Genomic DNA, 27,051 nt, shown 5'->3' with positions numbered 1-27,051 from the left:
CTGGGAGTATGTCCTAAGAAACTCAAAGCACCAATCAGAAAGAATGTATGCACCCCTATGTTCATAGCAGCACAATTTACAATAGCTAAAATCTGGAAACAGCCCAAGTGCTCATCAGTAGATAAGTGGATTAAAGAACTGTGGTATAATTACACAATGGAATACTACACAACTGTAAAAAGAAGAAACTCTTACCATTTGCAACAGCATGGATGGACCTAGAGAGTATTATGCTAAGCGAAATAAGCCAGTCAGAGAAAGATAAGTATCACATGACCTCACTCATATATGGAATCTAATGAACAAAAATAAACTGATGAACAAAATAGATCCAGAGACATAGAAGCAAGGAACAGACTGTCGAACCTCAGAGGGAAGACAGGGGAGGTTGGGTGGGTGGAAAGAGATCAAACAAAGAACTTGTATGCATATATGCATAACCCATGGACACAGACAATAGGGTGGGAAAGGGCTGGGGCAGGGGCAGGGGCATGTTATAAGGGGTCAATGGGGGGACAAAAGGGACATATGTAATACTTTCAACAACAAAGATTTTTAAAAAATTGTATTCTGAGAAAACAGTTTGGTGGTTCCTCAGGGAGTTAAACACAAAATTATCATATGATCCAGCAGTTCTTATTCTAGGTATATACCCAAAGAAACTGAAATCAGGGACCCAAAGAGATACTTGTACACCAATATTTATAGCAATATTGTTCATAATAGCCAAAAGATGGAAACAACCCAAATGTCCATCAACAGATGGATAAAAACCTATATACTAGTATGTGGTAAACACATACAATGGATTATTCAGCCTTAAAAAGGAACAAAATTCTGATTCACGCTACAACACGGATGAACCTTAAAAACATTACACTAAGTAAGTCTAACATAAAAGGACAAATACTTTATGATTCCACTTATATGAGGTACTTAGACTAGGCAAATTCATAAAGATGGAAAGTAGAACAGAGGTAATCAGGGACTGGTGGAAGGGCAAGATGGGGAATTCCTATTTAATGGGTATATATAGTTTCTGTTTGGGATGATGAAAAAACTCTAGAAATGCATAGTGGCGATAACTGTACAACACTGAGAATGTACTTAATGTCAATGAATTATACACTTAAAAAGGGTTAAAATAATAAGTTACAAGCTATTTTTACCACAATAGAAATAAACAAATACATTTTTTAAATCACTGTATTCCAAAAAGATGCAATATAAAATAAAATTATGTTGCTAGCCATACCTTTCTTAGTGGTAAAAGTTCAAAGAGATTTGATTAAGGTAGTGGTATTATATTGAGAATGATGAAATTATATATAAATTTATATAGGTTTATAAATTTTTATGTTATAGCATTTTTACATATATTATTGCATTTCATCCTCACAGTAACACTGCAAAAACGGCATGATGCATAATTTTATCAAAGGGTCACAAGGTCACAAGACTAAAATTAGGAATAGAATCGCAGTACTGGGTTATTGCTGCATATTATTCTTTCTACCATGCCACAAATGCTGAGTGTTATAGTAGCTTTAATGTAATATTATCAGTCTCTACCAACAAATTACCTATTTTAAAATCTACACAAATGCAAGTAAGATTCAGAAACAAAAATTTGGTGGGGGTAAGGGGGAGAGATCATCCAAAGGACTTGTATGAATGGACACAGACACCAGGGGGATGAGGGCATAAGTGAGGGGAGTTAAGGTGGGGGGGGGGGGGGGGGCGGGTAATGGGGAGATAAGGACATATATGTAATACCTTAATGAATAAAGAAAAAAAAAGAAACCAAAATTTAACCTTATCTGACTTTCACTGAAAATTGTACTTTGCAACACCACCATAAGAAATTCTATTTGAACCCTGGCTGGTGTTTCCCAGTGGTTAGAGCATCAGCCCACTGATCAAAGGGTCTCAGGTTTGATTTCTGATCAAAGGCATGTACCTGGGTTGCAGGTTTGATCTCTGGCCCCAGTCGAGGTGGGTGTGGGAAGCAACCAATCAATGTGTCTCTCTCACATTGATATCTCTCTCACTCTTTCTTTTTCTCCCTCCCTTCCTCCCTCGGTCCATCCTTTCCATTATCTCTAAAAATCAATGGAAAAAAATATCCTCAGGTGAAGATTAACAAAAAAAAAGGAAAGAAATTCTCTTTAGTTATTAATGCCTGATCCACATTTAGGATTAAGGCTAAACTCTGTTCCACTTCACTATGTTTCATTCATCAGATTTCATTCTTTTTATTATTATAATATACTGTACTATCATTAAACTTTAAATTTCCTATATAAATAACACTATCTGCACTGGAAATGTTTTTCTACCTATAGATTTAACCATTATATTGATTCTAAGGATCAATAGTATTCATCTCTTATCTTGATTATAGTAGTTCTATTATAATTCCTTTTTTCCCTCAGTGGAACTGTAGTAATGTTATAAAGAATGGAGTGATTATAGGAGGACACAATCAGTTAACAAACGACAGCAATTTGAAAAAATACACCAGATTCCAATTTTCCAGCCTCAGTGATATGAAGATGCAGTTGTACCCGGTGGTGAAAATAGCTGCTTTCCTTTTTTAGGCTTTAGAAAAGCACTCTACATCTCAAGAAAACAAATAACAGAGGTACCAGACCATCTTTGGTGCAGAAGAAAATAAATTATGCTAGGATGAGATTCTATAAGTTCTGGAAGGTCATGTACTTTATACATCTTTATGTAAAAAGGTACCTTTCTATACTCTAGAACAGTTAGAACCGTAAGAATAGAGAGCAAAAAGTTGCCTTTCCTTATATGATTGTTATTTTGGCTAAAGATGGTATGGCTGTGATTCTCAGAAGAAAACAGAGCAACGGCTTAAGGTGCATACCTCAAACTGAAGTCATATTAATACCAAGGCCCTCAACTGATGGAAGTACCTTGGTAACGAAGGGAAGAAACCTGACAGCAAAAACCATGTGAGTGTAATCCAGCAGTCCCAGACACCAAGACTGTCTTCATGAACAGAAGTCTATCATGTCTAAATGGAACACGTCAATGGCAGATCTAAGATAGTGATTCCTAGAAAAAAACTGAACTTAATAGGGTATTCCTGGCATCTTTAGATGTCCATTTCCTTCACCTCCTCTTAATAAAGATGCTTGAGAGAAACTCACATTCAAATTATTGTAAGACAAATTGCCAATATTAGTATCAAATATCGCTGAGTCAAATACCTAGTTTATTTCCATTAGTTCACTTTTTGAAACAGAAAAGTCTCCTCAAATTATCATAAAGAAGCCAGTGTTAAGGGGGGGGGAAGAGTATAACAGGTTGGCAGAGGGGAAAGAGCAGAATCAGCCCATGTGTACCCCAATGAGCAGCACCTGAAATATCCTCCACAGAAATTCTAGTGCTCAACAGTTTGAAAAACATTAGTTGCAGGTTTAACTAATGGATCTGAGGTAGACAAGTTACCTCAAATAAGCAAAAATACATAAACAAAAATCCTCAAGAGTACACAAGGAAAATAAAAGTAAAACTTAAGCTAAAATGAGTAACTTTAATCTGTGTAAGAAGACAAGCAGATCATCAGTGTGAGGCTTTCTCCTAACCAGAAGAGCCAAGGAGGAAAATCTGCCATAATAATGTGATAACAGCACATGATTACATGCATTATCGCTGATTACAGAATAAGTACATTTATCAATTAGAGAGGGAAAAAAAGCTTTCTGTAAATACTTTCTGACCTTAAGTAACTGTAACTACACAATTAGCAAGCAAAACTACTGTATATAAAACAATGAAACAATGACAGGATTTTAACAGTAGAGTGAGACTTTATTCAGATATTTAATGTAAATCAATTAGAGGGAAGAAAAAAGGAAGATGGTCTCACAGTAATGAACACTATGATGAAAAACAAAGCAGGATAAAATAACAGAGTGGAAGAAGGATGCTATCTTACAGAAGGTGGTTGGAAAGATTTCTCTGAATAAATGACATCTGAACAGAGACCTGAATTCAGTGAAGGAGCAAGAACCATGTGACTACAGAGTAGAGATGGGGAAGGGTTTCAGGCAGAGAGGAACTACAGGTGCAAAGGAATGTATTGTGTGTTGAAGAAAAATCCCTAGGCCTACAGTGGTATAAAGAGAGAAAAGAGAGGAAATAAGATAGAAGAATAGAATCTGGCACACAGAAGGGACTCCAAAACCTTGTTGAATTAATGAAGATGTGTGTGGGCAGCTAGCAGGTTATTCTTTATGTGGCAAACTCTCTAAAACATCTCTGTGATTATATCACTTCAAGCTACAATATTCCCTATTCCCCTTTGGGAATTTTTGTTAGGAATGGTAATGCCCTCTTGCCATTTTCATCATTTCCGATCTCTCCTTTTTAAAGATAAAACCTATCATCTCTCCCTAAACTCCCCAATTATTCATTCCCATCCATATTTTCCTGCCCTTATTACTTTTCCACATCCAGGAGGCCTGAGGATCACTCCTCTAAGCTCTGCTCCCAAGCTCCACCCATCGAACTATAGTTAAATAAAGTAGCTCTGGTCACCTTTCCTGTGGATAAGTGGGTACAATATTCACTTTTCATCTTCAGTCTCCCTCCCACCTAAAGTTTCTGAAGAAGCAGAGGCACTGTTGCTCTGCTATAGCAAAGTGTTTGATAGCTTTTTTTTTTAATATTTTATTGATTTTTTACAGAGAGGAAGAGAGAGGAATAGAGAGTTAGAAACATCGATGAGAGAGAAACATCTATCAGCTGCCTCTTGCACACCCCCTACTGGGGATGTGCCCGCAACCAAGGTACATGCCCTTGACCGGAATCGAACCTCGGACCCTTGAGTCCGCAGGCCAACGCTCTATCCACTGAGCCAAACCGGTTTCGGCATAGATAGCTTTTTATTTGTCTTGTGATAAGTCCAACCTCCAGAAGAAAAAGAACACAATGATGGAAACTTCTACTCTACATCTAATACTGGTAAACTATAAATATTTATGGTTGATGATGAAGTGATAAGAACTTAGGGAGAAGAAACAACTGTCATCCTATACTTTAAAGTTTAATAAAACAAGAAAAGAAAAAAACAGCATATAATAGCAATTGTTTTAGTAAAGCAGAATCTTAAATGTTCACAGAAAACATAGTTAAATAAAATCTCCTATTTGGGGACTTTCAACACATACAAGTGAAGTTGAATGACCCAGTCTCAAAAACTTCATTCAATATTAACCCTTTACACTCAGATGTCGAGTGTGACTCTACACGGTTAGCATTAGAATAAAGGAATCGAGAAAAAAGCAAGCGAGTGCAAAGGGTTAAGTTGTATAAAGTGACCTTTAAAGTCTCAAGATAAACAATGTGAGCCCAGCCAGCATCGCTCAGTGATTGACCATCCACCTATGAACCAGGAGATCACGGTTCAATTCCCAGTCAGGGCACATGCCTGGGTTGCAGGCTCAATCCCCAGTAGGGGGCATACAGGAGGCAGCCAAGCAATGATTCTCTCTCATCACTGATGTTTCTATCTCCCTCTCTGAAATCAATAAAAACATATTTAAAGAAAATACTAGCTAATAAAAGAGTAATATGCAAATTGACCGTACCTCCGCTACATCCACCAGCCACGCCCACCAGCCAATCAGGATTGAATATGCAAATAAACCCAACCAAGATGGCTGCAGCCGCGGAGAGCAGGAGGGAGGCTTGGGTTTCCCCAGCGATGGAGGAAGCCAAGCTTTCTGCCTGCCCTTGCCCACCCAGGCCTCCACTCAATGCTACAAAGTTTCAATAACAGAAGATAAATAAATCCCAACAAAAATGACAGCAGCCACAGAGCTGGAGAGAGCAGGAGGCTAGGGTTGCCCCTGGCGATGGAGGAAGCCAAGCTTCTGCAGCCCTGGCCTGCCTTGGCCTCCGCTTAAGGCTACAAAGTTTCAATTATAGAAGATAAATAAATCACAGATACCAGGGCCTCAGCTTGGGTTGCCAGGGGGCGTGGCCGGCCTGCAAACCACCACAGGCCTGTCCCCCAGGCCGCCCCACGCCCCAAGGGAACCCCCACCCTGATCCGGGACACCTTTCAAGGCAAACCAGCTGGCCCCCACCCATGCACCAGGCCTCTATCCTATCTAATACAAGAGTAATATACAGATTGACCATCACTCCAACACACAAGATGGCTGCCCCCATGTGGTCAAAGATCATGCCCCCATGTGGACACAAGATGGCCACCACAAGATGGCCAGCAAGGGAGGGCAGTTGGGAGGAACCAGGCCTGCAATGGAGGGCAGTTGTGGGTGATCAGGCCAGCAGGGGAGGGCAGTTGGGAGGGGCCAGGCCTGCAAGGGAGGGCAGTTGGGGGTGATCAAGCCTGAAGGGGAGGGCAGTTAGGGGTGACCAGGCCGGCAGAGGAGGGAAGTTGGGGGTGACCAGGCCTGCAGGGAAGGGCAGTTGGGGGGACCAGGCCTGCAGGGGAGGGCAGTTAGGGGTTACAAGGCCTGCAGGGAAGGGCAGTTAGGGTCAAACAGGCTTGCAGGGGAGCAGTTAGGCATCAATCAGGCTGGCAGGGGAGTGGTTATGGGGTGATCAGGCTGGCAGGCAGAAGCGGTTAGGGGCAATCAGGAAGGCAGGCAGGCAAGCAGTTGGGAGCCAGCAGTCCTGAATTGTGAGAGGGATGTCCCAGATTGGAGAGGGTGCAAGCTGGGCTAAGGTACACACACCCCCGTGCACAAATTTCGTGCACCCAGCCTCTAGTTTTTAATAAAAATAGAAAAGATAAACTATGTGAAAGGCTCACTCAGTTTGACAGGTAAGACTAAACTATTTGTCAAAATGAAAAATAAAGAGATTTTGGAACTAAAAATAGTTATGGATGTAAGCTGTAATTGAAAAATAAAATTTTAAAAAATAAAAAAGGTCAGTTTAAAAAAAATACACATTTCGGGAGTTAAGTATATGGCCAGAACAGCTTGACTATGAGCAAATGTGTTTGTACTTCATACATTTAGGGAAAAATTAGCCAAGCTATACTCAAAAGATAACTGGGTCCTTATAGTCAATCACCACAGAAGAGGGAGGGATGGATTCCTAATCCAATACCTGTCTTTCGAAGATAGTGGGCCAATATGCTCTTGTAACCAAAATGTATTAGCAATTATCATGAATCATTCAAAATTCAAACCAAAAATGTTATTTCTTTACCCTTATACATAACTATCATGTATACAAATCTGGACTATTCTGTGTAATTAGATCCAGCAAGATCAAACAGAACTAAAGAAATTCAAAGGATGAATAACATGGACAAAGAATACTGCTAATGTTCAGCATGATAAGAGCAAGCAGCAACACTTCCTTGAAACACTTGTCCCGTGCCTTCCAGTATACCATGCTCCCAGCCTTTCTTCTACTATTCTTACCTTTCTTAAGTCTTTGCATCCTCTCCTCCACCTCTCCCTGAAAATGTTGGCATTTAGCAGGGCTTTCTCTCTCCTAGGTCCTCCTCATATACTTCACATAACATATTCAAAACTGAACTTATGATTTCACCTCAAACATATCTATTCCAGTATTTCCTATGTCAGTAAATGGTCCCAGTAGCCCCTCAGTTGCTCAATCCAGTGGTCAGTCAGTCATAATTGACTCCTTCTCTTTATACCTCACTACATGTCAATTAAGTCTAATATAGTCTACCTTCAAAATATTTTTCAAATCTACTCACTCTCCTTCATTACCTCTTGTGCCACCTTAATCCAGGCTACCATTCCCATGAGGACCAGTGCAACAGCCTCCAACCTAATCTCAATGCATTTAGTCTTCATTTGCAGCCAGACTGAACTTTTTTAAAGTATATAAAATTACTTACTATTAAAAACTTCCCATGGCTAGGTAAAACTTGTCACCATAAACTCTCAAAGATCTGGCTCCTGCTTACATGCACAGCCTCATTTGAAACCTTTCTCCCTCACATTTTAAGCACAAGGCAATTCCATCAGCATGCCACTTCTCATTCATCTCAGTATCTTTGCACATACTCTTTCCTCTGTCTAGAACACATCTCCTTCCCTTCTTTGCCTAACCACCTCCTTTAGTCATCCTTCCAGGACCAATTTAAATGCCATCTCCTAAGTGTGGTCTTCCCAGACCTCCAGACAAGTTGGCATCCCCCTGTGTTCCCACAGCAATCTTCTGAACATTCCTTTCTTAACAGTTATCACATTCTCATTCCTAATTCAATACCTGTCTTTCTCATGAATCCATAAGTTCCATTAACAGCAAGAGCCTGTCCTGTTCAGCTATTCCGATCCTAGTGACTACTAAAATGACTGGAATACAGTAGATACTTAATAAATACATAAAACAATAAGAGGCTTAAAACCAATTAAAACATGAAATTGGACTTAAATTATGGCATGTTAAAACTATAGAAACATCTCCTATAGCTCAAACAAACTTAAACAAAAGGAAATACACAACACATTTGCTCATTCCATCCAAAGATCAAAATTCCATTTAACTAAATTTGTGGTTTAGGTTTCTTAAAAAAAGTTACTGCTGCTACATAACACAACAATTTGTTCCACACCATCATATCTTTGCCCTCTAAGTTTGATATGTTAGATTTTTGTCTTTATATTTGATTTGTTGGTTCAGTATCACTCTCCCAGTACAAACTGTTTAAATATAATTTAAGATTTCAGAACCAAGCACAAATTAACAACTTAATTTTATCCCTCTGTACAAATATCAAAAATATCTGGCAACCCAAAGGAGAAGAAAAAAGCTCTAGTAAGTTGTATAAGAGGTTATGATACAATCAAGCAAGGAATCAACGTTCAGAAACTATTTCAAGAAAAAATTGTAACCCTGGCTGGGTAACTCAGTTGGTTAGAATGTTGTTCCATACACCAAAAAGGTGGCAGGTTTGCCCGACCAGCATGGCTCAGTGGTTGAGCATCAACCTATGAACCAGGAGGTCACGGTTCGATTCCTGGTCAGGGCACATGCCCAGCTTTCGGGTTCAATCCCCAGTGGAGGGCATGCAGGAGGCAGCCAATCAATGATTCTCTCTCATCATTGTCATTTCTATCTCTTCTCCCTTCCTCTCTGAAATCAATAAAAATAAATTTAAAGGGGGAAAAAAAGGTGGTGAGTTTGATTCCCAGTCAAGGCACACACCTCGGTTTGTAGGTTTGATCCCCAGTGGGGAACATATGGGAAGCAACCAATCCATGTTTCTCTGGAAGCCACTAATCAATGTTTCTCTCTCCCTCTCTCTCTCTCCCTTCCTTTCTCTAAGATCAATAAACATATCCATTGGTGAGTATAAAAAGAAAAAGAAAAAACTGTAGATGTGAATTTTTAACATATTTTATCAGTTTAAAAATTTCACGCTATTATATAAGGAGATTTCACTGATGCTTAATAGAAAATCCAAACAAGAATATTATAAAACTGATAAACTAAAAATATTCATTCAAAACAATTATATAAAGAATTTTCAGTATAATGAAACAGGATAAATATTTAAATAACCTTTAGTCATGTAAAATCCTTACTACACTTTTAAAAAATAGTGCAGCAACTTACCTGGAGCCTAATCACTTGGAAAACAAGAAAGAAACAATAAACAAACAAAAAAAAAAGCTATGAATCCTAATTACACCTGAGCTAAAGTGCTTATCTCACAGAAGACCCAAATGCATATGCCACATTTTAGTATGCAATATAATTTACAATTAAAGAAAATGATAGATGGGCTTTTCTACTAGACATATACCTAATTTCTGACATTTACTGTCTAAGTCACCAATCTAGAAACTCTGACATTAAATATTCTATCAGACGCAGCCTGCTTTAGACCAACATTTAGAGCAAATGATATACCCAAAGAATTAAAAAGTCAGAAAAACATTTTTATACTCTTCCCTTCCCTTTTAAAAATAGGAGGAAGCTCCATTTAAGTTTTTCTTACAACTCATTGAATATCTTCCACATAAAGCCTAGTTAATGATTAAAAACCTGTAAAATAAAAATGTTTTTTGTTGAAATCATATCTAAGAAGCTAAACTCAGAACAATAATCAGCTCTTAATTAGCTTCTTAAATACAAAATTAACATGAATACAACTCAGCTCTTGTTTTTTCTTATGATTCAGTAAGTAATTCATTTAGCCAGTGTCCTTTCAGAATTTTTAAAAACATATTTATAGGCTTTTAATTTCTATGTAAGAGGAATCAAGCAAGAATAAAAAATATCATGCCTGGCCAGTGTGGCTCAGTTGGTTAAGCGTCCTCCCATGTACCAGGGGGTCCACAGTTAGATTTCCAGTCAGGGAACATGCCAGGGGTTTCGAGCATAATCCCCAGTAGAGGACATGCCGGAGGCAGGCGGCCAAATGATGTTTCTCTCTCATGGATGTTTCTATCTCTCTTTCCCTCTGCCTTTCTCTCTCTAAAATCAATAAAAACATATTTTTTAATTTTTTTAAAGAATAAAAAAAATCACAACCTAGAAGATTCACTGCTGAGACAAAGAGCAGTGTGAAATATACTTAAACTAATAATATATGCTAATAGGCACTGTACCGGACATAAACTAGTACTAAATAAATAGCATTTCCTTTAGGAAATTTTGCTCAAACATGCTCAAATTTTGTTGGGAAAGATTTAAGTACCAAGTCAATATTTTTCAAAATTTTGTCTTGCCACATCTTTAACAATAGTATTTTTATAGAGTTCAAATGTTTTCTATTGCTCTTCTTTATGAGCTGGCATCCATTTGTGCTCCCTAAACTACTTCTGCTTCTCAAAGTCTGCTGGTCTGTCTACAGAGTTAAAAGTATCCTAGGTCGCCCTGACCCATTTGGCTCAGTGGCTAGAGCATCGGCCTGCGGACTGAAGGGTCCCAGGTTCAATTCCAGTCAAGGGCATGTACCTTGGTTGCGGGCACATCCCCAGTAGGGGGTGTGTAGGAGGCAGCTGATCGATGTTTCTAACTCTCTATCCCTCTCCCTTCCTCTCTGTAAAAAATCAATAAAATATATATTTTTTTTAAAAAGTATCCTAGGTTTCTGCTACCCCATTCATTATACAACAAAAATAGCCCTGGCCACTGTAACTTGGTTAGAGTATCATCCCATGCATGGAAGGGTTGCAGGTTCAATTCCTAGTTGGGACACATACCCAGGTTTCGAGTTTGATCTCCAGTAGGGGCAAGTGTGGGAGGAAACTGATCAGTGTTTCTCTCTAACATGGATGTTACTCTTTCTCTCTCTCCCTCTCTCTCTTCATCTCTCTCTAAAAACAATAGAAACATGTCCTTGGGTGAAGATTAAAAAATAATAATATAGCCCAGCCAATGTTGCTCAGTGATTGAGCATCAACCCATACAACAAGAGGTTAGATTCCTCTCTCTCTAAAATCAATAAAAACATATTTTTAAAAAAATTTAATAGTAATAATAATCATATAAATAAATAAAGCCCAAGACACTTCCAGACTAACCCAACTCCAGTCAGGAACCATCAAAGGAAATTTTTATGCCTTTTACAGGTTATCGACCACATTCTTGATAATAAATACTAAGATAAAAACACATCTTAGCTTTGCTGAGAAATTAAAAATCAGTTTTCTCAAAGGTTAGAGCATCAGCCCATGCAGCAAAGGGTTACGGTTTCGATTCCCAGTCAAGGGCATGTACCTGAGTTGCCGGTTCATCCCCCGGTGCTAGCTGGGACATGTGTGGGAGGAAAACAACCGATGTCTCTCTCTAACATTCCTCAATCTCTCTCTCTCTCTCTCTCACACACACACAACACACATACACACACACACACAACACACATACACACATACACAGGCAAAAATACAAAAGGAGGTCGGGAATTGGTTTCTCCACATACTCAATATGAATTATGTGATAGATCTAATAAAAATCTAGTCATGTAACAGGAATGCAGTATGCAAATCAAAAGCAGCTAGAATCTCAACTTTTCCTTTTGGCATTCCCACTATATTTGGAATATAGTATTAAATTTATTTTGAGGTGGTGGCTAAAAACTTAGGGAGGCTTAATGCTTGCATATTATTTCATGGTACTAAAAAAGAATAAGTAATTTTAAAATATCTGAAGTTAAGGGTCATAAAAACTTAAATGAAATGCTGCCACGAAAATTTTTACCTAGAAAATAAACAGACCCTGAATTGAATCATTTTTCCCTCCTTCAAATCAAAGTAGGAGATTTTATAACTTAAATACTTTTCCCTACAATGATCATTACATTGCAATATAGAAAATAAGTTATTTTCAGTAATACATTTATTTCCATGTACAAAATACTTTGTTTCATAGTATTTCTTATTATCTGCCTTTTCATCCATTAAAATACTTCTTAAGCATCTTACTATAAGTGTAAACAATGACACATTAAATATTAGCCAGGTTCTTTGCCTGTGAGGAATAAAAACACAGTCATAGAAAAATAAACAAGAAATACATACATGAAAAGAAAGAGATAACGAATATAATGTGAGTAATACAGAGAAGTAATTTAAAAGTTCCAAGGAAGGTGTAGGTAAACTTCAAAGAAGTAAAACTTGAACTGCACATTAAAAGATGGTGAAAATTGCCGAGGCCGGTTTGGCTCAGTGGATAGAGCGTCGGCCTGCGGACTCAAGGGTCCCGGGTTCGATTCCGGTCAGGGGCATGTACTTTGGTTGCGGACACATCCCCAGTAGGGGGTGTGCAAGAGGCAGCTGATCGATGTTTCTCTCTCATCGATGTTTCTAACTCTCTGATCCTCTCTCTTCCTCTCTGTAGAAAATCAATAAAATATTTTTTTTAAAAAAAAAAGATGGTTAAAATTATTTAAGATAAATGACACAGAATAAATTGTACCTGGTTTAAAAAGCAATCAGAAGATCATTCTGGGTGAAACAGACAATGTTGGGAAGTGGAGTAAGTTTAGAATATTAGACTAGATTTAATTTACAGAGAATACTGAAAGACAAATTAAGAAATCTGGCTAATAATTGTAAATTGAAGACTTCAAAGCAATAAGCTAGCATGAAAAAGGAAGCGTTTAAGGAAGTGTCATCTCATAGCATGTAGTTTAAATGATAAATGGAGTGGAAGTGGAGAAACCTATTAAGAGGTGAGTAATAAATCAAGATTACACCAATAAAAAAAAGTACAAAAAGAGTAAATTTACTAATTACAGCAGGCAAGTAAGAGAGTCTGACAAGAATATTCAAAAATTTTGTATCTAAGTACCCCTGACAGGCAGAAAGAAAAAAAAAATTGGTGTTTAAGTCAGCCAGGTCTGGGCCAAATCTGTGCTGTGTAATTTTAAAGAAGTTAAACTTCTTTGAGCCTTAGTTTCCTCGGATATAAAAAGATATTTACCATGTTTGGGTGCTGAGAGGATTAAATAAGAAAATGCATATAAGGTATCTATGCACCTGGAACACAACAAACACTAATAACTGATTTTTACCTCTCCCCCTTGGCTCCCTGTTCTTTATCCCTTAACAATTCTATCTGAGAATTGAGCAATATGTAAACAATCTATCCACAAGTTGTCATTTTAGAGCTGATGAAATTGAGTTTGTGAGATATTAAATGACTTATTCAATGGCATACAACCAGATGCCTTCACTATTCGTACCAGAGACAGATATACTGACCATAAAACACATAAAAAGTAGTGGAAAACTATGAACATAAAATCTTTTCTTTTTTTAAATGGCACCAAGAATTTATCCCATCTCCTAGTAAAAAAACATTTTGCATATAAAAAAGAAATCATTCTGGCATAATCCTACCATAAATTCTTCTTTAAAGACATATCCTCTAATAACACAATAGAGGATCTAATTCATAAATATAAAAGTATTTAAATAACTGTTTCCTTAACAATATAAAAAGGGCAATATATTTTATAAGAAAACATTTTTTAATGTATATACCAAATTCCAGTGTAGGCCAAATTTCTAAATAAGGACCTTTCCATTAGAAAAGGTAAATTAAGGCTATAAATTTCTTCTTTTAACTTAGATTGAATATAGGTGAAATTCAAACACAGTCAGCAGTTAATTTACTCACCTTCCATGGGCATGGAAATCTAGACGTAAAAACTGGTCCTCGTGTGAAACTGCTCTTTTGGCACGCTGGTGTTTTTGGTGCAATGAATCCACATCATAAGATAATCCTTCATAATGTCTAATATATTTAGTTAAAGGATTTCCGTACTGACCTATGAAAAATAAACACTTTGAATTAGAATCCTCTTGAAGGCTCATTCTAGTTCTATTATGATTCCATGATTCAAATCTACAAATATGTATAAAATAATTTTCTCACTAATCCTAATACTTTACTTTCACATATTTTTTTAAACTTGTTGTAATGGGAATTTCAACCATACACAAAAATATGGATGTTAGCCATAGGTCTATCTTAGATGTATGTACATTTTTTAAAAACTCATTGTAATGGAAATTCAACCATACACAAGTTTGTATGTTAGTTATAAGTTTAGATGTCTTTTATCAGATTGAGAATGGTCTCTTCTCTTCATATTTTGCTGATAAAAACTATCAGGAACAAATGTTGACTTTTGTCACCTGTTCTTTCAGTATCAATTAAGATGATTTTATTAATGTGTTTTTTCTTTTTAGCTTATTAATATAGCAAATTGACTAATTTTATAATGCTAAACCAATCTTGCATTAGTGAAATAAATCCCACATAGTCATGGGAATTCAATTTGCTATAATTCTGTTTAGAATTTTTATCTATGTTCATGAGAGACAGTGGTTATAGTTTTCTTGTACTTGCTGTATTTGTCAAGTTTTGATATCAGAGTAAAAAATGAGTTGGGGCCCCTGCTGGGTGGCTCAGTTGGTTGGAGCATTGTCCCATACACGAAAAAGGTTGTGAGTTTGTAAGTATTTTGCCACTCTCACAGTTCAGATAAAGTATTTTGCCATTTCTGATAACTTAGAACAATAACTACTGCTGTGCCATTGAAGCACGTGTGATAAAAGCTCAATTATTTGCATGGATGGAACAAAACTGGGAGAGTTATTAAACAAAGTCATCTTTTCTCTGTCCCACACACAAAGAAATTTATAAAGCAACATAATGTTTACTTTTACTGGCAAAGGACCTGAGTAATGATTTCTGAATCTTTATAACTGAAACAGAACATATTTCACAGGGCTTAATTGGGAAAGTTTAAAATGTTACCCAGGGACATAGAGTTATCAAGTATACTTCATTATTATCTTCTATAAAAGATCTATGTTCCTATGCTAACTATGCCTAAATATCAGTGTTTATAATTCCAGTAATGTTAAAAAAAAAACACACTGAAGATAAGATCATGTATTAAAACTGTATTACATAACTTTTCTCACCCAATACTTAGTAAAACGAAGGGGGAATCATGAAAACAAAGAAACTATAAAAAGCAGTCTAGTCTTTCACTTAAGAAATATCCTCAAGAATTAAAACTACAGAAGAAAAGGATATAACCAGTGTTTATGGAGCTGAAACAGGCTCATAAATTCCAATTCTATTCCCAACTCTGTTCAGTGGCATTATGTTGACAGTTTGAAATCAGCAATGGGAGGAGTATTTACACCACTAAAATGAAAAAAGGTTACAAATCAGAAAATGTTTTTCTTTTTTTCAAGAGAGCCAGTGTACTAATACAACACTGGCTAAAACCTGATGGTATAATCTCTCAAACAAGCAGCCAAGGAAATATACAGTCTACTATAATGAGAAAGTGGAAAAGCTTAGCACACAGGACTTCTGATGCTGCCCCTAACCCTCAGAAGTCATACAATTCACTTTTTAAAAATTCCCAAAGAGAACAAAGTTCTGGAATTCTCAAAAATGTTGTATATAATCATGGTCCCATGACTGTAGAAAATGGTAAAATACAAAATAAACAATCCCTCAAACTATGACTTGAAGGAAAAAAAATACGCTGGCTCAGAGACAAGGAAAAAAGGAGTTGCCACATTATATCACAGCAAAAAGAACAGGACAGAAAAGAGCCACACAACCATGAAAATAATACTGTCCAAACATACTAGAACAAAAACAATGAAAGAAACAATAAAAACAAAACAAAAGAGAACCCAATTGAGAAACAAAAAAAACATTTGGAAACAATCCTGAATAAACTGGAATCAGTCTTAGGTGATATTAAGGAATTCCTACCATCCAAAGAAGAAAGACCTATAATATATAAAGCTTTGGGTATAGCCCTCAGGAAAAAAGCAGTGTATTCATAGGGGTAAAATTAACCACAGATTAAGTAAAGGGTGCTCTGGAGCTAACCTGACAAAAGCTTAAAGGCAATCATCCAAAGAATTTAATTGATTCCAAGTAGCTTAACTGTACAACAAAATAGTCTAACAGTGTTTAAAGACAAAAATCAAACACAAAAAAAAGTAAAAATCAGAATGCTCTACATCTTATCAAAAACTACCATGTATATAAAAAAATCAGAAAAGTATGTATTTTTCAACCATAACTGAGAAAAAAAATCAGACATTAGAAACAGAAATTACAGATAATGGAATTAGCATACAAAGAGGTTAAAACAGCTATTATAAATATGTTCCATGTTTTACAGAACATACAAGAAAAGAAACATATTGGGGGGGGGAGAGGGAAAGATAAAACTATAAATCTAGAGATCCAAGAAACTCAACAGATACTAAGAAGAATAAATATAAAAGTAAACCACACTGAGGCAAATCATAAATTAATGGCTGAAAATCAGCTGTGGGTGGGTTAGAAAAAGACACATTACATATGGAGGGACAAACGTACAAATGACAGCATAACTCTATGTAAGTCAGAAGACAATACAACAACATTTTTAAAGTATAAGAAAAATTCTCAATCTAAGTTTCCATATCCAGTAAAAATATCTTTCACAAATGAGGATAAAACGGGGGGAGAGGAAATGAGCCCTTTTTCAAACAACAAAGCTAACAATTCATTGCTAGACCTGCATTACAAGAAATGTTAAAGTAAGCTTTTTGACGCAGAATGAATGAAACCAGAAGACAATCTGTATTCACACAAAGACTAGTGCCAGAATTAATAAATATGTGAGAAAAAAAAATGATTTCTTCTCTCAATGTTCAATCTCTTAAAAAGTTAAGTGACTACATTTTTTTAAATTTTTACTTATTTATTTTTTTCCCAGAGAGGAAGGGAGCGGGAGAAATAAAAACATCAAGGAAGAGAGAGAATCATTGATCGGCTGCCTCCTGGACAGCCCACAATGGGGATTGAACCTACAACCCAGGCATGTGACCTGACTGGGAATCAAACTGTGACCTCCTGGTCCTAGGTCAATGCTCAACCACTGACCCACACTAGCCAGGCTATATTTTAAAAAATGTATTTTGACATTTACAACATGTATAGAATAAAAATGTATGATAATAGAAGCAAAATGGAGAATAGGAGAAATGAAAGTATACTTATACTATAAATGAAATGGCTTACTATATTATTTGAAGGCATACAATAAGTTATAGATGTGTATTGTACAGCCCAGGAACAACCTCTAAAAAAGTATAACAAACAAGTATATCAGATAAGCCAATTGCAGAAATGAAATAGAATCATTTTACAAAATAAATTCATCCAAGAAAAACCAAGATGGTGGCATAGGTATACACATGTACGTGCTGCCTCTCACAACCACACCAAAACTACAACTAATAGACAAAACGACTATCACCCAGAACCACGGGAAAGCTGGCTGAGTGGAAGTTCTACAACTAGAAAGAAAAAAGCGCATTGAGACTGTGTAGGAGGTGCAGAGCCGGGAAAAAGCAGAGGTACGGAGGCGCGCGTGGAGAGGGCTGGCAACTGAGGACGCGGTTGTCGTTTTCAAGCGGGAGGGAGACACAAGCTCCCGACTGCTCTGAACTCCAGTTTCCAGCGAGACTCTGGGGACCCAGACTCCTACAGGGAGAAACTGGACTGTCTGGCATCGGGTTGGAAAGTGAGGGTGGCTTTCTCACAGAGGTGCTCGCAGGAATCATTGTTTACTGTGCTGGGGAGCGGGACAAGGGGACACAGAAATGCAGAGACGCAGAGAAGGCTGACTCACAGCCATCACTGTTTGCCACACCCTAGTGAGTCCCTGAGACCACGCCCTGCAAAATTTACAAACCCACCCAAACTGTACGCAGCAGCTTTTGCATATGAATGGCCTGCCCTATCGCAGCTTAACCTAACAAACTGCAGCTGGGTCCGCTCCAAAACTTCCAAATCCCAAGCAAAGAGGAGAAATCTGCCGATCTTGCTGTAGCTCCTGCTGGGTGACCTCAGACAGGAGCTGACTTGCACCTCCTTGAAGATGCAGGAGCCAGTGTACCTAATGGTCAGTGTGAGACGACACCAGATTTCAACTCTTCACATCCATAAGCGACACACTCAAGAGGCAGACTCAGTGAGCACCAAAGATCCAATGAAGCAAGTCCTACCCCATAAGGGTGTCTCCAGCACAGCAGTTCTTACATTATAGACACAGCTGATCCTCACAGCCAATTGGCCTGGAGGTCAATTCCTCCCAGTGTACCAACAGCAATCAAGGCTTAACTACAACAAGACTGTGCACCCAGCCCACAAAGGGGTTCACCAAGAGTGTCCAACTCAGGTGATTGGGGAGGCCGACCCACTGGGCCCTATAGGACACCTAGCACACAAAGCCACTCCAACAACACAGGGAAGCAGCCAAATGCGGAGACAAAGAAACAGGTCACAAATGACAGAAATGGAGGAAAGCAAACTACTGTATATAGAGTTCAAAACCATGGTTATAAGGTTACTCAAGAATCTTCTAGAAACTGCCGATAAACTTAGTGAGACCCTCGAGGATATGAAAAAGAACCAACTAGAAATTAAGCATACACTGACTGAAATAAAGAACAATATACAGAGATCCAACAGTAGACTAGAGGATCACAATAATCAAGTCAAAGATTTGAAATACAAAGAAGCAAAAAACACCGAACCAGAAAAACAAAAAGAAAAAAGAATTCAAAAATATGAAGATAGTGTAAGGAGCCTATGAGACAACTTTAAATGTACCAACATCCAAATTGTGGAGGTGCCAGAACAAGAGAGAGAACAAGATATTGAAAACCTATTTGAAGAAATAATGACAGAAAACTTCCCCTACCTGGTGAAAGAAATAAACTTACAAGTCAAGGAAATGCAGAGAACACCAAACAAAAGGAATCCAAAGAGGATCACACCAAGACACATCATAATTAAAATGCCAAGACCAAAAGACAAAGAGAGAATATTAAAAGAAGCAAGAGAAAAACAGTTAGTTACCTACAAGGGAGTACCCATACAACTGTCAGCTGATTTCTCAACAGAAACTATGCAGGCCAGAAGGGAGTGGCAAGAAATATTCAAAGTAATGAACAGCAAGAACCTACAACCAAGATTACTCTACCCTGCAAAGCTATCATTCAGAATTGAAGGTCAGATAAAGAACTTCACAGACAAGAAAAAGCTAAAGGAGTTCATCACCACCAAACCAGGATTATATAAAATGCTGAAGGGTATTCTTTAAGAAGAGGAAGAAGAAAAAGGTAAAGATAAAAATTATGAACAACAAAGTGACAACAAATACATATCGATCAACAAGTGAATCCAAAAATCAAGTCAATAAAAAAAAATCTTGTGAACAGAATAAACTGGTGAATATAGTAGGATCAGGGGCATAGAAATGGAGTGGACTGACAATTCTCTGGGCGAAAGGGGTGTGGGTGGTGTGGGAAGAGTCTGGACAAAAACCATACACCAATGGATGAGGACAGTTGGGGGGGGGCGAGTAAAGGCTACAGGGGGGTTAAAATATTTTTTCTGTTTGTTAAATTATCTCTACTCTTTATAGTCATTTTAAAAATGTTCATCTTGGTCTCTTTCACATTACAGGTTTTCCTCAAATATCTGGCATATCTTTGTAGTCAATAAATATTTTTACTTTTAAACAGACTGGCTTTTTAAAAATTTATTTCAGAGAGGTAGAGAGAGGAACAAAAAGATAGAAACATCAATGATGAAAATCATCGATTTGCTGCCTCCTGCACACCCCACACTGGGAATCAAGCCCATAACCTGGGCACGTGCCCTGACTGAGAATTGAACCGTGACCACCTGGTTCATAGGCCAATGCTCAATGGCCACACCAGCCGGGATCAATAAATATTTTTAAATGATGTAGTATAAAACTAAATGTAAAGTCTGTGTAAAAGGGTGTAGGCAGGTGGAGCCTATAAGTATTCAAATATGAAATATTTAGTGTAGGTTGTCACACCAGCTGCTCTAGTCTGGAAAACTAGTTCAATGTTTCTTTTCACAACTCCCTGACCTTGTTTGTAGCCCAGGACTTCAAAGCCTATATGTCATATATTCTTTATGTGCTAAAGACAGGTAAGCAGAGGTCTGACCATGCCACATATAGACTTACAGTTGCACGAATCTCTTCCTTTTTTATTTCTACACTAGAGGCCTGGTGCGTGAAGTTCGTGCATGGGGGTTGTCCCTCAGCCCAGCCTGCACCCTCTCCAATCCAGGACCCCTCGGGGGATGTCCGACTGCTAGTTTAGGCCCGATCCCACAGAGATCCCTGCGGGATCAGGTCTAAATTGGCAGTCAGACATCCCTCTCGCAATCCAAGACCGCTGGCTCCTAACTGCTTGCCTGCCTGCCTGCCTGCCTGCCTGATCGCCCCTAACCACCTCTGCCTGCCGGCCTGAGCCCCTAACTGCCCTCCCCTGCCAACCTGATCACCCTCCCCTGCCATCCTGATCGCCCCCTAACTGCCCTCCCCTGCCAGCCTGACTACTTCCTAACTGCCCCCACCCCCCCTGCTGGCCTGATGGCCCCCTAACTGCCCTCTCCTGCCAGCCTGATCGCCCCTAACTGCTCTCCCCTGCTGGCCTGATCACTCTTAATCACCTCTGCCTGGCCCCACCATTGTGGCTTTGTCTGGAAGATGTCTGGTCTAATTAGCATATTACCCTTTTATTAGTATAGAAATTTATCTTTCCCCTTTTTGCATATTTATGTTCCCCACTTTTTTTTCTTTTCTTTTAAATTAGCCCCTTTAACATTTCTTATAATACTGGTTTGGTGGTGTCCTGGATGGATAGCTCAGTTGGTTAGAGCATTGTCCCAATTCACCAAGGTTGCAGGGTTTGATTTCCAGTGCCAACAAATACAAGAAGCAATCAATGAATACATAAATAAGTGGAACAACAAATTGATGTTTCTCTCTCCCTCTCCCCCCCCCCAAAAAAAAAAATCAATAAATAATTTTAAATACTCATTTGAGCATGGCCGGTATTGCTCACTTGTTGAGGGTTGACCCATACCAAGAGGTCATTGGTTCGATTCCTGGTCAGGGCACATGCCCGGATTGTGGGCTCAATCCCCAGTAGGGGGCCATGCAGGAGGCAGCAGGTTGATGTTTCTCTCTCATCATGTTTCTATCTCTCTCTCCCTCACTCTCTCTGTAAAAAAAGAAAAAATTAAGTAAAATAAATATTTTTTTTAAATACTGATTTGGTGGTGATGAACTCCTTTAGCTTTTTCTCATCTGAGAAGCTCTTTATTTCTCCTTCAATTTTAAATGGTAGTTTTGCTGGATAGAGTAGTCTTAATTGTAGGTCCTTGCTTTTAATCCCTTTGATTATTACACACCAATCCCTTCTACCCTAAAATGTTCCCATTGAGTAACCAAGATGGTGGTGTAAGTACATACAGTAATCGCATCCTCCCACAACTACATCAAAATTGCAACTAAAATACAGAAAAACCATCATTCAGAACCACCTGAAATGTGGCTGAATGGAAGTCCTACAACCAGAGAATTAAAGAAGAAAGCACACTAAAACTGGCAGGAGTGGAGGTGCAAAACAAACTGGTCCAAAACCCATGTGTGTCACTTTCTTTTAATTGGGAGGGATATCTAGGCTGCAGAGGCGGCCCGTGAGGAACAAGAGGTTCCAGCCCCACACCAAACCCTTCAACCCAGGGTGGGTTCCAGTGCTGGGAAGAGAAGTCCTGTAATTTCATGCTATAAAAAACAGTGGAGATTGTAGGTGAGTGACACAAAGGCTACTAGAGAACCAGACAGTTCCGCTTAACCTTTTGCACTCAGATGTCGAGTGTGACTCAACACGGTTAGCATTAGAATAAAGGAATCGAGAAAAAAGCAAGCGAGTGCAAAGGGTTAAAGGACCAGTGTAGGGACTTACTCAGAGTAACTCCCTCTGAGCTCCAGTTCTGGGGCAGCAGCTTGAAAGGATCCAGGGACATATGGGGAAAACTAAATTGTCTGGCATCAGGGCAAAAACTCAGGGGCAGCTCTCTCCCAGACAAAAGGGTTGACAGAGGTCATTGTTCCTTCTGAATACTGAAACCTCCCCCACCACACAGCTGACTGGCAGGTGTCTACATCAACCCTGCTCACACTGTTTGCCCTGCCCTGGTAATTTCAAGACCCTACCCCACCCAAGCTGTTTGCACTGGCTTTTCCATATAAATGGCCTGTCCTGTTTCAGGTTTTAGACTTGCCTAAAATTTCTCAAATAAGCAGCATCTGACCTCAGCACATCCTATAGCTCTCGATAAGCAGTCCCAGGTCAGGCACTACAGCAGCCTGCCTTGGTTCACAGTTTGGCCTCTCCTGGGCACCTCCAAGCCCAACTCAAGTAGCAGCCATCTGCAAATTGCTCTGTAGCTTGTGCTGGGTGGCCCCAGACAAGGTACAGGCTGTGGCTGACTTTGCACCTTACAGGAGGCCCCAGAACAAGTACATCCTATGGACAGCTTCAGACCACACCAGATTACAACTCTCCACATCCACTAGTAACACACTCAAGGGGCAGACTCGGTGAGCACCAAAGCCCCACTAAAGCAAGTCCTGTCCCATAGGGGTGCCTCCTGCACAGCAGCTCTTCTGCTGTAATCACAGCAGGTCCTCACAGCCAATTGGTCTGGGGGTCAATCCCACCCGTGACGCCAACAGCTATCTAGGCTCAACTACAAACTGAGCACATAGCCCACACAGGGATGCACCTAGAGTGCCCAGCTCAGGTGACTGGGGAGGCTGAGCCACAGGGCCCTACAGGACACCTACTATACAAGGCCACTCTACCAATTCCAGGAAACATACAGCTCTACCTAATACATAGAAACAGACACAGGGAAGCAGTCAAAATACAGAGACAAAGAAACATGTCACAAGTGAAAGAACTGAAGAAATCTCCAGGAAAAGAACTAAATGAAATGGAAACAAGGAAACTACTAGATACAGAGTTCAAAACAATGGTTATGCGGTTGCTCAAGGAACTTAATGAGAGCTTCAAGGGACTTAGTGAGAATTTCAAGGGTCTTAATGAGAACATCAAAGACATGAAAAGGACCACTCAGAAATTAAGGATACACTAACTGAAATGAAGAATAATTTACAGGGAATCAACAATAGAGTAGAGGACGCCAAGATTCAAATCAACAATTCAAACAGCAAACAAACAAACAAACAAAATCATTAAAGAAAACTTCTGCCCAGACTGGTTTGGCTCAGTGGATACAGCGCCGGCCTGCGGACTGAAAGGTCCCGGGTTTGAATCCAGTCAAGGGCATGTATGTTGGTTGCGGGCACATCCCCTGTAGGGGGTGTGCAGGAGGCAGCTGATTAATGTTCCTCTCTCATCAATGTTTCTAACTCTCTATCCCTCTACCTTCCTCTCTCTGTAAAAAAATCAATAAAATATATTTTTTAAAAAAAAAAAGAAAACTTCCCCTACCTAGTGAAAGAAATAGACTTACAAGTCCAGATAGCACAGAAAGTCCCAAACAAGACGAACCCAAAGAGGCCCACACCGACATATCATAATTAAAATGTCAAAGGTTAAAGACAAAGAGAGGATCTTAAAAGCAGCAAGAGAAAAGCAGTTAGTCAGTCACCTACAAGGGAGCACCCATGTGACTGTCGGCTGATTTCTCAACAGAAACTACGCAAGCCAGAAGGGAATGGCAAGAAATATTCAAAGTGATGAAAAGCAAAAACCTGCAACCAAGATTACTCTACACAGCAAAGCTATCGTTTAGAATTGAAGGTCAGATAAAAAAGCTTCCCAGACAAGAAAAAACTAAAGGAGTTCATCATCACCAAACCAGTATTACAGGAAATATTGAAGGGAGAAGAAGGAGGAGAAAGAGAGGAAAGGGAAGGGGGAGAGGAAGGTGGAGGTGGAGAAGAGGGAGGAGGGAAGAATAGGAGGAGAAGAGGGAGGAGAACAAGGAGGAGGAGAGGGGGGAAAGAAAAAAAGATTAAGAATATGAACAATAAAATGGCAATAAATACATATCTATTAACAATTGAACCTAAAAATCAAAATAAATGAAAAAGGAATCTAATGAACAAAATAAACTGATGAATAAAATAGAAACATAGGCATGGGAACATGAATCAGATTAACAAATCTCAGAGGGACAGGGGAGGGGCAGGAAGAGATTAACCAAAGAACTTACATGCATACATGCATTACCTATGGACACAAACAATAGGTGGTGAAGGCCTGGGGTGGGGCAAGAGCTTGGTGATGGAGGACAATGGAGGGAAAAGGAGGAGAACATCTGTAATACGCTCAACAGTAAGATTTAAATAATAAAAAATATAAAATAAAATGCTTCTATTGAGAAATCAACTGGTAACTCTGAGACAACTTCAATAGTACGAATGGCCTTTCTCCTGTTATTTTTAAGTTTCTCTCTTTGTCTTCAAACTCTGCCATTTCTTTGAATTCATCTTGTTTGGGATTCTGCGCTTCCTGGTCTTGTGCATCTTTTTCCTTCACCAAATTAGGGGAGCTTTCAGTCATTGTCTCTTCAAATAGATTTTCAATACCTTGCTTTCTTTCTTCTCCTTCTGGTAACCCCATGATGTGAATGTTATGTTTGATGTTATCCCAGAAGACCCTTATACTATCCTCATTTTTTTCATTCTTTTTCTTTCTGCTCCTCTGATTGGGTGCTTCCTGCTACCTAGTCTTCCAAACCACTGATTTCAGATATTGTATTCTTCATTTCTGACTAGTTCTTTTTTATTATTTCAATATCCTTTCTTATACTTACTATCTGTTAGCGTTCTAAGTTCATCCATTCTTCCCCTAGGGTCCTAGAGCATCCTTAGAACCAGTTTCTAAGTCTGAATCTAGATTGCTCACTTCCATTGTATTTAGTTGTTTTTCTGGAGATGTCCTCTGTTCTTTCATTTGGGGTGTATTTTTGTCTCCCCATTTAGGCTGTATTTGTTTCTATGTATTAGATAGATCTATTATGTCTCCCAGCCTTGGTAGGGTGGGATTATATAATAGGTATCCTGTGGCGCTCATTGGTGCTGTCACCCTATCACTAACAGTGTCCTTGTGTGGGGTATGTGAGCTACCCTGTTGTAGTTGAAATTGATGGCTCTTGGTGCTGACCCTCAGGTTGGCTGACTGGGAAGATTGATCCTGACCACAGTGTATTGAGTTGCTCTGCAGGGGCTGACCCCACGAAGTGAATTCCCCCCTGCAGGTTCTGATGCCTGCTGTGACCTCCCTTAAGTTGTGCCACTTGTGGTGCTAATTGGTCCATGATCTGATGTGGTCTGAAGCCAGCCACTGTGTTGGTTCTAGAGCCCCTTGGGAGAGACTCCTGCACAGGTCCACATCAAACACTGCATGTGACCAGCCCTGAACTTCTTGTTAGCAGCTACTAAGTGATTCACATTGGTGGCTGCGTCTGCTGGGCCTGGGTCCCTGTGGAAGGGGTCAAGCTGCAGACCAAAGCCAACTTCCACCAGTACCATGCCTGGGACAGGTCTACAAAATGACCAAGACATCCCAAAATCTGCCTTTGCCTGCCAGCTACCTATTAGGCTCAGCCACTGAAATAGCCTCTGGCAGTATGTGAGCTGCATGAAGCAAGTTCTCAGTGAGTCACCAGGTAGGAGTGAGTGGTGTTCCCCAGATTGATGCAGATTCAAACTTGGCACCAGTACTGCATCTAAGGCCAAACAAAGTCTCAGTGTACACCAATGGCAACCGCCATCTTCCTGGAGTCTGCACACCTTGATGATGGGGCAGGGCCTCAGAGAGTTGGCAGGGTGGGGCTAGTGCATCTCCCCAGGCTAATGCCATTGGGGTGGGGGGAGTACCAAAACAGAAACAATAGCATCAGTGGGGGGCACTCAGGGAAAATGGCCCTCATCCTAAAGTTACATAACTCAGTCTCTGAAATCCTTGAGTTTGCCCAGATTTCCTCAAGAATTTTTCAAGGACTGCAACATGGACCCAGGCTGGCTGCAGCCAACAGATTCCTCTGCAGGGTGCAAGCCTGGCTAGGATGGGGCCTCAAAGTCAGAAATATATGGCTATTGAATCTCCCCAGGTTGATGCCATGTGGAAGGCAGTGCTGGACCCAGGAAAGATAGCATCTGTGAGCAGTGTGGGAAAAGGACTCAGAACAAGCACATTCACCTCCAGCACTTTCACTAAAAGCATACAACCCAATCTCTCCCTGTATGGCTCCAGTCCCGTGAGCCACCATCACTCTTCCTGAGCCCAGGTGAGTGCCTGCAAGAGAGATTTTTGTGGGCTGGCCCTTTAATAGGGTATCTGGGATTCCAGCAGTATCCTGTTTCACCTGGCACATGGAATCCCCGATGATTTTCACAGCCAGATGTTATATGGACTCCTCTTCTCAGCACTGTTGTTACAGGCTAGGGAGCCAGTATGGGGCTGAGACCCATGCTCCTCAGGGGGGGACCTCTACAGCTGAAATAAACCTCCAGATTCTCGATCCCCACATGTAGGTGCAGTGCCAGCCCTTTTCGTGTCTCTGCCTTTCCTACCAGTCTCAATGTGGCTTCTTCTGTATATCCTTAGTTGTAACACTTCAGTTCAGCTAGTCTTCAGATGGTTA

The 27,051-nt window shown here is 39.5% G+C and overlaps 1 protein-coding gene across 2 annotated transcripts in view; it reads right to left on the bottom strand.

The window, feature by feature from the left end:
• Positions 1-27,051, bottom strand: part of ADAM10 (ADAM metallopeptidase domain 10) — a 158,302-nt gene that overhangs the window by 110,383 nt on the left and 20,868 nt on the right. For both annotated transcript variants that reach the window (XM_008143193.3, XM_054716196.1), the window contains exon 2: positions 14,119-14,269. In XM_008143193.3, coding sequence (XP_008141415.1) covers positions 14,119-14,269 — 151 coding nt within the window. The remainder of the gene's footprint in view (positions 1-14,118; positions 14,270-27,051) is intronic.

Source organism: Eptesicus fuscus, chromosome 5 (genome assembly GCF_027574615.1).
Source record: "Eptesicus fuscus isolate TK198812 chromosome 5, DD_ASM_mEF_20220401, whole genome shotgun sequence".
NCBI classification, from domain to species: domain Eukaryota; kingdom Metazoa; phylum Chordata; class Mammalia; order Chiroptera; family Vespertilionidae; genus Eptesicus; species Eptesicus fuscus.
Note: the sequence above shows the minus strand (reverse complement) of the source record. Positions and strands in the feature narration are given on the sequence as shown.